General features: G+C 39.3%; 4 protein-coding genes across 5 annotated transcripts in view; 1 reads left to right on the forward strand and 3 right to left on the reverse strand.

Moving 5' to 3' along the window:
* LOC104745479 overlaps positions 1 to 5,462 on the reverse strand; it is a 9,368-nt gene extending 3,906 nt beyond the window's left edge. The window contains exons 1-12 of one of the 2 annotated variants that reach the window (XR_002035599.1): positions 5,115 to 5,339; positions 4,464 to 4,543; positions 3,682 to 3,732; positions 2,876 to 3,364; positions 2,519 to 2,776; positions 2,101 to 2,166; positions 1,537 to 1,716; positions 1,325 to 1,376; positions 955 to 1,239; positions 762 to 872; positions 385 to 582; positions 19 to 294 (exon numbers count right to left, since the gene is read on the reverse strand). Coding sequence is in view for 1 of the 2 variants with exons in the window: in XM_010466732.2 (XP_010465034.1) it covers positions 19 to 294; positions 385 to 582; positions 762 to 872; positions 955 to 1,239; positions 1,325 to 1,376; positions 1,537 to 1,716; positions 2,101 to 2,166; positions 2,519 to 2,776; positions 2,876 to 3,364; positions 3,682 to 3,732; positions 4,464 to 4,543; positions 5,115 to 5,339 (2,271 nt within the window). In the remaining variant the exon portion in view is untranslated. Of the gene's footprint in view, positions 1 to 18; positions 295 to 384; positions 583 to 761; positions 873 to 954; positions 1,240 to 1,324; positions 1,377 to 1,536; positions 1,717 to 2,100; positions 2,167 to 2,518; positions 2,777 to 2,875; positions 3,365 to 3,681; positions 3,733 to 4,463; positions 4,544 to 5,114 lie in introns of both variants that reach the window. The other variant, XM_010466732.2, reaches the window with a different exon arrangement.
* LOC104745481 (nudix hydrolase 16, mitochondrial) lies at positions 6,355 to 7,760 on the forward strand. The gene is made up of 4 exons (XM_010466733.2): positions 6,355 to 6,566; positions 6,905 to 7,019; positions 7,097 to 7,180; positions 7,282 to 7,760. Exons 1-4 carry the CDS (start codon positions 6,496 to 6,498, stop codon positions 7,555 to 7,557), a joined length of 546 nt encoding a protein of 181 aa, XP_010465035.1. The 5' UTR covers positions 6,355 to 6,495; the 3' UTR covers positions 7,558 to 7,760.
* On the reverse strand, positions 8,068 to 9,476 carry LOC104748156 (DNA-damage-repair/toleration protein DRT100-like). Its single transcript, XM_019237369.1, has one exon. It carries the CDS (start codon positions 9,419 to 9,421, stop codon positions 8,300 to 8,302), a length of 1,122 nt encoding a protein of 373 aa, XP_019092914.1. The 5' UTR covers positions 9,422 to 9,476; the 3' UTR covers positions 8,068 to 8,299.
* LOC104745482 (probable protein phosphatase 2C 38) lies at positions 10,999 to 12,958 on the reverse strand. Its single transcript, XM_010466734.1, has 5 exons — positions 12,779 to 12,958; positions 12,239 to 12,699; positions 11,791 to 12,158; positions 11,416 to 11,652; positions 10,999 to 11,312 (listed from the first exon to the last, which is right to left on the reverse strand). The coding sequence occupies exons 2-5, from the start codon at positions 12,564 to 12,566 to the stop codon at positions 11,085 to 11,087; spliced, it is 1,161 nt and encodes a 386-aa protein (XP_010465036.1). The 5' UTR covers positions 12,567 to 12,699; positions 12,779 to 12,958; the 3' UTR covers positions 10,999 to 11,084.

Raw genomic sequence — 12,964 nt, forward strand, 5'->3', positions numbered from 1 at the left:
TAACAAGAACAAACCTACCTGGTTTAGTCGTTCGCTGTTGTTGAACCCAGACAATGCTGCAGCAATCGATCTTCGCAGGATTTCCCCTATGCCTTCAACACCAAGCTTAACAGAAATGTAAAAAGCTTCAGGAGCATCAGCTAGAGCAAGCCGAACAGCCAAAGGTTGAATCTCATCGTCAGTGTACTCAGAAAGACCAGCAGCTGAACATGCCTCATTAATTTGATGCAGGACATAGTCAAATAAAACCGAGTAGAGATTTCTTCTTTCTTCTCTAGTGGTTGCCAAAGAGTACTGTACCAATAAAATGTCCTTTAATACACTAAAAAATTATTAGGGCTCAAAGTGTCTCAAAGAAAATCCTTTAATACATTTTTGCAGTACCTCCAAGAAAATGTACTCCACACCACCAATCAGATCGACCTGGTCGATAAGAAAATTCGAGGCACTTGAAATTGCTAAGGTAGATCCCTCTGGTTCTGGAGATCGATAAAACATATTCGTCATGATACAAATAAGCTTGGAATGAACAACCTCTGACCAAGAATTCCTTTTGCTAGTTCCTAGAAGAGCTTTGATAACCTGGTTCATGGAAAGTGACTGGCTCATTAGCAAGTACAAGTTAGCACGAGAACCAATTCAATGGTAGCATGCAGCAGGACAAAGGACGGGTCCAAATGAGAGTAGGAAGGGAACGGAAGAAGGAATAATCCACATAGCAGAGGGCGATGATAATATTCAGCCTTATAAGACTAACATACCCTTATGTCCAGACCATTTAGCTGGTTTCTCCGTATTCTGCCTCTATCACAGATAAAATAGAGTAAGCAGCTGAGAGCAGAAGCCCAAACGCATTCTTCTTTTTCCTCAACCTACGAAAACAATTTTGTAGGTATAGATCCCAAACAAGTCTAGTTTAGACGTCAAGCGAAAAACAAGAAGAGGGTAAGACACCTGAACTAGGAGAAGAAGTATTTCAAATAAGATTTTCAATATCCAAGACTCAAAGTTCTCAATAGCTGACGAAGTGCTTGACATCTTCGGCAAGTCTTTCGTTCTTGTCCCTTGCAGCAGTAGCCTATTTTCATTGTCGATATATGTTTCTTGGGCGTATTCTTCTTCAATGGTTGTCGCGCTATCACTTACCATTGGCTCTAATAATTGTGCATGAACTCCTAAATTAAGAATTAAATCAAATACACGAATCCTACAAGCTGCTTTTGTGGAGCATAGCATTTCCTGAAATAAATTTGCATCAATGGCTAGATAAATTAGTAAGCTGTTTAAATATCACAATAATATATCTGAGTGTCAAAAGTCACACCTCAAGCATGGACAGAGTAAGAGGAGCAGCAATTCTAGCGTCCAATACATACCTACAAGAACAAGTTTTGAAAAATGGTTGTACGATAAGCTTATCAACGGTAATTAAAAGAAGGAAAGGATGATTATAAGTCTTTATTGAGACAACATGGTTCGGTTGGCAGCAAATTAACATGCTACATAAGATAACATGTTATTAAAAAAAGAGCTTACATGTCGATAACAAGCTTAATTAGGACGCTCACAGCCACATCCATCGACGGCTTTCCAGTCTTGCTAGTTAATTGGGGTGATACAGTCATTTGATTTGAAGGGGTGGATGATGCCTCAGAACAAACAGCGGCGATCACCTCACCTACCTCGGCTGTATTTAGGCGCAGTGGTTGTTGTTCACTGAAAAATCATGCAAGGAACGAGATTGATTTGTGTGATAAAGGTGAAAGCTAAAATTTTGCATAAAGATGATCCAGTGCATAGAATCCCCTTTCATTCGCAACAGATACAGTTATTTACACAAAATAAGGTGATTAAACATCCACATACACAATAGTAGAAGAGTCAGTCTGAAACCACTCATAAATTACAGTGAAATAAGATATATGGATCGTAGAAAGTTTATTCAATTGCAGCTAGTATTTGTCAATACGCTTACAAGATGTGATCCTTAGAGAAGCTAGCATTAGGCATTATGGTAAATGTTCAAAAGGCAATCGTTACGTGCTACTAATCAGAAACGTATTCACATTAAAGCTATTAGGTTATACACAGCCAAAATACCTGTAATGACGATACTGAAAAAGCGGTCTGGCGCGTGGCCGAAATGTGTTTACAGTGGAATCATCCCTGCATATCATGCAAATCATCAATCTAAGAACTCACATTAACTTTCATTATACTTGAATGTAATAACTTTCCCGAAAACACCACTTTCCTTAGGTACAATCATTTCAAAATGCAGTCCCTGTATCTATTCTAAATAGCACCATTATGTGAAACAATCCAGAAATTACATTCTTCAAATGGTGGAAGTCTCTAACTAGACAGAAGGGATCATAATGGAGTTTTTGTTCTCAATAGAATGCTAGTTTTCAAACCATAGAAGAGCCATGAGAAAGCTCGCAACGGATACCAGGCAAGTATAATCCTAAGCCAACACTCAGCAAATTACTTCACAAAACCACGGTAGAATACATACCAGATCTGCTGAGGGCCAGCTCTAGTGCGTTTGGAAGCTGTTATTGCTCTTAAGTGAGAGCGAGCTGAGGCTGAGTTTGTTATCATCGTAACAGAAGCTGGCTGCAGCAGTTGTTCTAAGTAAGGCATCTCTGTGGTACCAAAATATTTCCAGTGCTGGCCTTTCATTTTAGCTTCCATATCTCCTACAAGTAAGCCGGCAGCACCAACTTCCAGAAGATTACAATTGTTCATGTCTTGGAGATTAACAGGGCGTTCACTAACCATACAGAGAAAATGATCACCGATAGTCAAGTGCTATAAAAGAATCAAAGATGTGTTTGAACATTTGTAAGAATCCAAATCATGTACAATGTACCTTTCAGAAGAAGCTGATGATAACTGGAGCTCCCCAACCCAACGCCAATTCAGCAAGTCTGATGATATGTATTCAATGTCTTCCATAGCATTAATTTCTTGTATATTTGACAAGTTTGAAACAGACAGATTTGCAGCATCTTTTTTCTGTGGAGATTCTGCGGCATTTGCAGGACTTAATTGGGAGTTGAATGATTTGCTCAACAAAGAGGATAGAGATGGCAATAACTGTCTTGATGCAAGAGTAGCTCCTGCAAATGCTGCAGGTTGAAAGGATCGCCTTGGGATATGTAAAGCCACAAGGGAACGCACATAATGCAATGACTTCACCAGAGCTGCAGAAGCAAAACTGGACACTGGTAAAGGAGAAGCACCCGCTGGTGCTGATAAAACAGGCAAGGATTTTTGCTTCAAGCTAGCATCGCACTCAGAAATCAGGTTCACACAAAATTTATCGACCTGCAGTAGTGTCTCTTCACCAGGCTTATATCTGTAGTGTTGTAAAACATAGGGATCATTATTATGTAAAATACAATCCATGGAAAACATTGAAAGACCTGTATAACATATTACAGACAGACCACATAATATAGCAAAAATTTGCACACTTATTCTCTAGGTTTAAACATCCATTATGACCCCTTTCATATACAACTGATCTACCAAATATAGTGTTCTCCATAAACAGAGCGCAAAGTATGCTTATAGTGAGAAGGGCGAGCTTAGGGACATTGACAAGTGAAGAGATGCTCGTTCAAAGAAACAGATGAAAATAACTAATTTTCATCTTGGACTAGAAGAATTTACCTTAAGAGATACCGTTTCAGTAGTGCTACACACCTCGTAACCACAGCTGGGCTGCAGAAAATTGATATGAACATTAGCAACAACAAATAGTTAAAACCATGCTACTTGAGAAATATCTAGATTATAGCAATCTGGATCCTAGCTAAATCAGATTCCATTCAACAATAGGTCCACGTAGACATAAGTCCTCAAGTACTTTTAATAGTCAACCTGGGCTGATAATATATCTATGCAGGGACTTTTCCGACTTTGCTCGCTTACTTCTAAGAGTCCTTCCCCACACACTTCTAAGACATCTGCTCAGATAACCATTTATTCTACAAGCGCCTTTAAGTAAACTTCATAGTTAAACCAACAAGAGAATTACAAAACTACATTTTGTGTTCATATAGAATTATAGAAAGCTATCACTATCATACTTCATTATCCTTTGGGATCAAGCTAAATGACTATACCCACAGAGAAATACATCTGCCTTTATGACATCCCATATTTGGTCAAAATCTCCCACTTCCGCAATTAAAGCCCCAGTTTCCGCATCATGAGGGAGCAAAATAATGAGCTCATTTCCTCTCACTCAAATTTTTCTATGAGTTCAGGCTTCCAGATTTGAAGACCTTTATTTCACTGAACTTAAGCTCAATCCTTATAATACAGTTTCAGTATCAGACTTGCGAGTATTACCAAAATACCGAACATACATGTCGCCTATCCAAACTATTATTCAAAAGAGTCAAAATTTCACAGGATGATGAAAAACATATAAAGTACCAATCAATTACCTGCGATCTCTTTCTGCTACAGTATGCTCTAACAGCATGTTGTAGGCCAGGTCAGTCGTGGCAGAGGCTGATAGATAATCCTGTAATCACCAAGTAATTGTGTGAGGTCATGCAATTCCCTAAAGACGCAGATCAAATATTACCAATCAACTACCAAGGTCCTATCAAGCCAAGAAAACAGACAATAAAAAACAGGCATCTCCATTACATATCTCTTTACCCAAATCTTCATCTACATTAGGCCTCAAATGCAATGGCTACTGAACAAGAGGAGTAATGTCTGATACATATAGCACAAGGTCTTTCACAAAAATTAAACATGGCAACCAGTAGTACTGGTACCAGAATAGAATTGAACATTCCCAGCTTTAAAAATCAATTACGACGCCAACACTACTCAAAGGAAACGCAAATGTAGACTCTGCTATCCGCTTAATATCCCTTTACGCCGCACAGAACTCATATATCAGTGGAAAACAAAAAAAAAGCCCTAGATACTCAGTTCCTCCTCTCTTTCCACAATCAAAGCAGAGGATCAAATTACCTCTAAATTAAACGCAAAAACGGAAATACCTAGACGAGAGATAATCCCATTTCACAGTAAAAGGAAAAATAAAGCAAGCATAGCGAAGGTGGGGTAGTGGTACACACCCGGAGATTCCTGAGAGCTTCAGACGGAGCCATGGAAGGGATCGCGCCATGGTGAGAGTTAGCCGGAGGAGGGGAGGATGAGAGGCAGTCCGCCACGGCTCGGCGCAACGGCTCAGGCGGCTTCTTGGAGGAAGAAGATCTAAGGCGCGAGGCAGAGCCGGCAACGCCCAGCTGCAGCAACCGGGAGCTTCCGGGGCTTTGACCGGGGCTAAAAGTGGAAGACATGAATCAAATCTCGCCGGAGTTGCGCCACTCTTGCTGCGAGGAGTAAAAGACTTCTTTTTTTTTTTCTTTTCTTTTTCGATTTGGTTCTGTTGCTGGCTAACGTCGTGTGCTTCACATCACAGAGATGAGCTGTCAAAGCTTCTCTCCGTTTTGAATCCATGGTGGAATCTAATGACGGAGACATGGTTTTTGCAATCTGGTCCCCCATGTTTTAATAATTCCTAATTCAGCATCATAACTTTATTTAATACGATATTGGTCCGAAAATCCCGATAAGATCTGCGTTGTCACATGTGTCCGTCCAAATAAGAAGAAAATACTTTGGTATTGTGATATTTTACGGTCGAATTCATACATATACTATTATGTTTTGCAGTTACAATTGTCGAACATGAACATAAGTTGGTCACGGTTAATGACTCGGATACCATGTTAGGATCTAGGGTAATAGCCATATATCACTATCACATATACAAAACTTTTTGGAGATGATAAAGTTGAATCTTTAATTGTAAGAAACTCGTAAAGATGTCTCACAGCACTTCACTTAAAATGCCTAAACAAACTAAAATTTGCAAGGTTTGAAACTCTCTTGATAAGGTCGCGAAACAATACTATAAAAGAAGTGGGCCCATAAACCGAAAGAGAATGGGCCCAATAAGCAGTCCCATAACCCACGTGAGTTGCTGACTGTGTCGATCCGTTGTTCACGCTCACGGTTTGCTCCTTCCCCAATGGCCCGAATAAAATGAAATATATCTTTTTAATTACATTTTCCTCTTTTCTTTTTCTTTTGCTTTCTCTTTCATATAACAAATCTGTACATTGTTGTTGTTGACTGACCTAAAAAAAAAAGAAACAAATCTGTATCTATCAGCCTTTGATCCTTAACAGAGCGAGAGAGAGACTCACCTCAAACCCTAGATCTAACCCCAGCCGTCAGATCAAATAGATCGGGCAATCGCTTCTAGACCGTTGGAATCTTTTAGGAGGAAGGCAGCAATGGTAGAGGTAGAATCGTATTTGTGGGTATCCAAAAGAGGCGTTAGGATTATCTCCAAGTTGGGTGTTTTCTCATCTTGATGGCCAAGAACAACAAATCCAATTTCCTCTAGATAGAATATATTTTTTTTTCTCTTTTTTATTTTTCTCGGTCATGTGTGATTTGGTCGCGCGTACGGGTCGACTCCAGCAGCGTTACGAGCATGGCTCTCGTCTCGTAGCCGGGTAACCGCTTTTTTCTTAATCGAACCTTTGTTCCTCTTTTTCTGTTATGCGTTTGTATCGTCTCTCTCTGGAACTCGTGCTTTGCTCTGTATAATGTGATTGTTGGTGGCTAAGATTGTGAAATGTTGGGAGATTTGTTTTCGTGATTTTGAGGTATTATGACTGGTTTCATTTCCTAGAATTTGTAAATCAAGAATTCACGTCACCTTGTTGTATCCTTGTTTAAATCTCTATTGAAGGTTTTTGTCTCAGAATCATGCTTTGAGGATTTTTGTAGTGATTGACATGCTTAGCCCTTGTTTTGGTTGTAATGGTCAATCGTTGGCGTGTTTTTATAGGTGTATTCCGTTTAGGTACATAAACTCTGAGGAAGATGGTAATTCTGAATCTGGGAAAGTGATTCAAGTGTTGATGATCAGCTCATCTAGTGGGCCGGGGCTTTTGTTTCCCAAGGTACAAATTGAAATGCTGTTATCTTCTTGCTTTCCCTTTTGTTTGGAAACGAAGTAACGTATCTCCGGTTTATATAGGGAGGATGGGAGAATGATGAAACGGTCAGGGAGGCTGCAGTGAGGGAAGCAGTGGAAGAAGCAGGAGTTCGTGGGACTTTAATGGTAAAACACACCTTCCTGCAAACTGTCTCTAGTGTGTCTATCCCTTTGTTTATTGTTTAGGCTGTTGGTGCTGAATGTGGAAAACTTGGGAACTTTTGCAGGATTTTTTGGGAGATTATGAGTTTAAGAGCAAAACACACCAAGATGAGTTTAGTCCAGAAGGCTTATGTAAAGCAGCAATGTACGCGTTGCATGTGAAGGAAGAGCTAGAGATGTGGCCGGAACAAAAGACGAGAACACGGACTTGGCTGACAATTGAAGAAGCGGTAGAGAGTTGCAGGCACGCATGGATGAAGGACGCCTTGGTGGATGGTTTCTGTAAATGGCATAAGGAGAAGATGGAAAAAGGAGAGATCATAGATGAAGATTTGAAGTAAGTGTGCATAAATTCTGAGATGTTGGTTTTTCATTCCTTTTCGATTTTGTTTTTACCTTTTTAAAGTCATCTGCTCCGGAGAATCTGTGACTGCGAAACATAAGAGTTTCAAAGTTTCTTAAGTTCAATTATTTCCCTGTTTCTCACAGCTGTCTTCATCATTTTGCAATAATTTTGAGAAAAGAAAATGACAGCTCTTGACAATCTCGTTTAATCAAAATCAGGTTTAAGAAATTGTTTGCTGTTTCTGTCGAAGAAATTATTTGCTTGTACTTCTAAGCTCAATTGAGTATACTATAAAGCTGGCTCTAACATGATTAGTTGTCATATAATTATGAGTTTTGGTATAGTAAGTATCTCATACTGAAATTGAGATCTGCAAGAAGATACACTAAAGTTGGAAATCTGTGACCCTTATTAAAATGATACTAGAAGTTCGGATGAATGATTCCAAATGAATTGCATCACGCCATCTCCTCCATAGCTTTTCTTTGTTTTTTCACATCATCACTATTTTAAGATCTATAACATTGCTTTTGATTATACATGCGCTTACATATTCCATACACCCTGAAACACATTGAATCAGTGTACCCCCATTCGTTGCCAATAGAACATATTAGCTTGTAGCTGTAGAACTTAAAATTTGAAAGAAAAGATAAAGAAAAAGAAAAAAAGAGTAAAATAAGAAACTTGAGATATCCTCCGGTTCAGCTAAACCGGAACCATGTCATTCATTATTATCAACATGACTTCATTAACGGACCACCGCACAAGCATTGATTGTCACTAAACGACGTAGCTTCAAGGTGATCAAAAGGAGAACCCGTTGGAATACGCCCACAAAGCTTGTTGTGACTAATATCCAAATGGCCCACGAACTTAGCTGACGACAACGAATCCGGGATCCGACCCGATAAACTATTGTGTGACAGATCAAGCGACACGAAGTAAGTCGTAGACCCGAAAACGTCGGGTATGGATCCTTCAAACGCATTCCGGCTCAAATTCAAAACACCGAAACCGGAATTGCTAAGAAGCGAAGCGGGAATTGGACCGGTTAACGAGTTGCAATCGAGATTCAAAAGTGAGAGTACCTTCATGTTACCCACCCATTCCGGTAACGGACCTTCGATATGGTTCCTGGATAGATCCAGATCCGCTAACCGCTGCATACCCGAGATAGAATCTGGAATTGACCCGGTTAGCTCGTTACGGCCCAGTAAAGCTCTGCTCAACATCTTCAACGATCCGAAATCGGCCGGGATCACGCCGGTGATTCCGTTCTCCGTTAGTTCAAGATGCTTCAACTCGGAGAGTGACGTCAACGACGCCGGAATCTCGCCGGACATTTGATTCTCGGCAAGGTTCAGAACAGTGAGTTTGGAGAGTTTGCCGATTTCCGCGGGAATCTCTCCGGTGATTCTGTTACCGGCGAGATCGAGGATACGGAGCGAGGCTAAGGAGGTAACGCACGGAGGAATCTCGCCGGTGATTCCTTTCCAGTCAGCGAGGACGAAGGAAGTGAGTGCGGTTAAGTCGCAAACCGCTGGATCAATCGAACCGGACATATAACCGGACCGGCCTGCCTTTTGGAAAATGGCGTCTTCGGATTCGCCTCGGAGAGAGATATCAGTGACCCGACCCGAATCAGGATCGCAGCTAATACCGTACCATCCCTTGCAACAGTCAGTGTTTTCAGACCAAGTGTTGAAGATGCCGAGGTTTGGTTCGCTCAGTGACGATTTGAAAGCATTGAGAGCCGTCTGATCTTTAGGAGAGCAGCATCGGACGACGGTGATAGCAGAGATGATCAAAACGACGACGAGTAATGAACTAAACGGCGACGCCACCAACTTCCTCATGTTTTTGCAATAAATATATTTGATGATAGTGAAGAGAGAGTGGTGTTGCGTAAATGAACCTTTGGATTATATAGAAACGTCAAGAGATGTATAAGCAAAGGAGAGAGAGAGAGACATTGCATGTGCATGGTATCATGGGCATGTGCATGTTACTACTATTGTTATGTATAATTTTAATTTATCTTATGAATGTATTCTTATACCTTTAAATCTATTGTACTAAAGAGGGGGATCATGTGTGTGTGTCAGTTTTTTACTTCTTTAAAACTGATTTATTCGAATGGATCGAGTATCCAACCATGATCCGGTAAAATATAAGTTAATCACGTTGATTTGTTTCAACGGTAGTATCAGTATGTATATTGATTCCTTGATTATCATAGACATTTATTAACTAATATGCATATTCTTAGACGTATGTATTCAGAGGCTATACGATCAATATCAAAGCACTGATTATGGACCGTGAATTGCCTATTTAGCCTAAGGTTGTTTGCCATATTACAGCAGTGATTATGATTTTCGATTTTACTGAAACGCCAAAACTTCACATCAATAAAAGCTTTATTGTATGACTAATTATGATTTGATCATTTTTACCAATTATTAGAGACAGCATTTAATAAACCGAATATGGTTGGTCCTCCATAAATACTTTTACATGTGACTCATGTGGTCCTACTACAGAACTACAGAAGCATTTATCGCATCTCTCTGTCCAAATTTTGATTTTATTTTATTTTCCTAATTTCTTATCCTAAACCTATCATTGTTAAAATTCTTTACATGTTAGTTTATAATTATACATGTAATTTTTTTTAACAAATCACATACAGTATAACCTTCATGAGATAATAATATTTTATGATAAAAATTATTAGGGCATTTCCAGCATTTATGACCTAAACATCGGAATTTGCGTTGTTTTGGTTTGGACATGATTCAACTCCGATCACATGCTCAGGAGTCAAGATCCATTTTTCTGGAGCTGTCTTTTTCTTTAATGTATTAGTACTATTAATTTTCTATGGTCTTGCTCAATACCACAACGATATAATCTCAATCATAACGGTAGAATACCAATTGTCCTGTGTTTGTGAAATCAACACCACAAGAATTCAAATTACGTTTATATGCATGTCTAGATCATAAGATTTTTCAAAATCTTGGGAACTGTTTTCAGTTATATTTTAGGATTAATTTATCTATTACTACTTGACAAGATAATTTGAATTCTCAGGCCTTGGAAAGCAATGTGTTTTTTTGTCTTTGGCATAAAAGACGAATTTGTAACAGTCTCGGTCTATAGTGCATCACTGACACATTCACGTATGTTCATGCTAATACATTAAAAAAGACAACAGATATAGATGATGCAATGCAGTCAGTACTCTGTACTCAAGAAGTAGAAATCTTTCCAACAAGTGATCTCTTTATATTATCCATAATCAAACTCAGTTTGCCAAAAGACCTATACATTGGTTTTCAACTCTTCAATTTTTTTTTTTTTTTGGGATGAATTAAAAACAGAGTTAAAAAGGAATTTTTTTTTATATAAAGTTAAAAAAAGAAGGAATTTGAATTGCGTTTTTGCAATGTGTTTATATATAGTGGATATGTGTATATATATATATAATATATATAGATTGTGGTGAGAGTTGAGTCAAGTGGAAGGTCCAGCCAAGTCACCACCGCCTGAGATGGAGAGGAGAGGTCGGCGTGAGACACTGCGACTGACAAGATTTGAATCAAGAAACACAACTATGACTGTTATATCATCATGAAAATGTCTCCTCACTCCTCTATCAATCTTTTTTAGATCCGAATATCTCATCTCTCTCTTCTTTGCTGCCTCTCTTAGAGCTGTTTTTATGAGCTTCCTTGCAATTCCCTGCACAACACCCACATGTTCTCATTTCTCAATCTATCTATCTATTTGCACACAAAACGAAACAAGGAAAGAGAGAGAAGGAGAGAGCAAGAGGCAATCATACATTGCGAGGGGATGTGTTCACAATGTCAACAGCTTCCTGATTAGTTAAGTGCTCCCACAAGCCGTCTGATGCAAATATAAGAAACTGATCCTCTGGATGGATTTTGTGTACTGTAATTGCCGGCTCTGCTAATAGTATGGGCTTATGGAAAACCTCAGGCACCCTGAACTTTGCCAACAGCGGTTCCCGGTTGAATTCTGCTTTCTTTAAGTAGGCATCACCAATCGACCGCGAGACCTTCAAGAACCAGCCAAAGGTTATATATATCTAGCGAGAAACCCTCTATTATCTTCTTTTACTTCTCTTGCAAGAGCTACTTGCAAGAAAAGAATCTATTAAAACAGCAACACGCATTACCGTGAAGAGTTTTTTTACCTGTATAATACCTTTAACTCGCCAAACTTTGTGCTTCAAGACCACAATCTGAGGATCATCTGGATGCAACGAGCGCAACTCCTCTCTCACAGATTCAAGACTTGCATTGTGCTCGGATGATAACTGAACGGCTTTAACAATTTTAAAAGCTTTTTCCAGTCTTCCTAGCACAACCCGAGAATCACCAGCGTTTGCAATGTACAACAATCCACTACATATGATCCCTACCAGACAACACGCTCCAACAGAAGCAATCTGTGGTTTAATCTGCCACTGCCGCCGCACAAGAGAAAGAAAATCCTCTTCCGTAGCTAAAAAAGCTTTGGTTATAACAGAAGCAGACATTCCATGATTCTCTGATGTAAACTCTGCAAAATCAGAAAAAGTGTCAGCACATTAGCTAACTAGTCCTCAATATAAACATACATGTATAAAGGAAAGAGCATACTCCTGATGTTGTCGAAGAGGTGTTTATTAACAAAACGGGCAGCTTCAGGACCTCCATGACCATCATAGACACCAACAAAAGTAGCTTGAGGACCAGAATCAAACAAACTAACGGGACCAGACTCAAGCTTGCTATGATCTTCAAGAAGATTATTGGCTTGAATAACAGACATAGAGAACTCGCCAGCAACATGGTTACCAGAATCTTTATACCAAAGAAGACCATCACAACGTCCATTAGCGTCGTTTCTAGTTGAATGATCACCTTTCACAGAAGGTCGTCTCCAACATGGTACTACCATCCGCAATATAGTTGATGATGATACCATAACTCACATAATAAATCCCCTCAAAATATAAAAAAAAAAGTTCACTTCATCTAAAAAAGGATCTCTCACTAAACACCACCACCCAAAACGGAATCAAATCAAATCTCAAAATAATTTGCTTATTCCTCCTTCCCTAAAAAAACAAACGAATAACGAATCAATCAATCTACATTGCTGCATATATAAAGGATCGATCTTGTTAAAGCAATTACCTTTTGTGGGATCGCAAGAAGAAAAAAAGAAAAGCCCGCGAAATGATTTACAGGGTCCGATGAAGAGGATCGAGATCGGGAAGAAGCAGGAGTTACGATAAGAGGGAATCGTAACTCCGGTTGGATTACAAAAGAGGGAAATAGAGAGAGAGAGAGAGAGAGAGAGAGAGAGAGAGAGAGAGAGAG

The sequence above is a fragment of the Camelina sativa genome, chromosome 15 (assembly GCF_000633955.1).
Source record: "Camelina sativa cultivar DH55 chromosome 15, Cs, whole genome shotgun sequence".
Classification (NCBI taxonomy): domain Eukaryota; kingdom Viridiplantae; phylum Streptophyta; class Magnoliopsida; order Brassicales; family Brassicaceae; genus Camelina; species Camelina sativa.

Bases quoted from the DNA above. Each gene is read 5' to 3' on its own strand.
- LOC104748156 (XM_019237369.1), bottom strand. From the start codon at position 9,421: ATGAGGAAGTTGGTGGCGTCGCCGTTTAGTTCATTACTCGTCGTCGTT.
- LOC104745482 (XM_010466734.1), bottom strand. From the start codon at position 12,566: ATGGTATCATCATCAACTATATTGCGGATGGTAGTACCATGTTGGAGA. The intron at 12,159-12,238 runs GTATGCTCTTTC...CTGATTTTGCAG, and splicing joins CCTCTTCGACAACATCAGGA to AGTTTACATCAGAGAATCAT. The intron at 11,313-11,415 runs GTATGATTGCCT...GGTGTTGTGCAG, and splicing joins TGAACACATCCCCTCGCAAT to GGAATTGCAAGGAAGCTCAT.
- LOC104745481 (XM_010466733.2), top strand. From the start codon at position 6,496: ATGTGTGATTTGGTCGCGCGTACGGGTCGACTCCAGCAGCGTTACGAG. The intron at 6,567-6,904 runs GTAACCGCTTTT...GTGTTTTTATAG, and splicing joins GGCTCTCGTCTCGTAGCCGG to GTGTATTCCGTTTAGGTACA. The intron at 7,181-7,281 runs GTAAAACACACC...GAACTTTTGCAG, and splicing joins GAGTTCGTGGGACTTTAATG to GATTTTTTGGGAGATTATGA.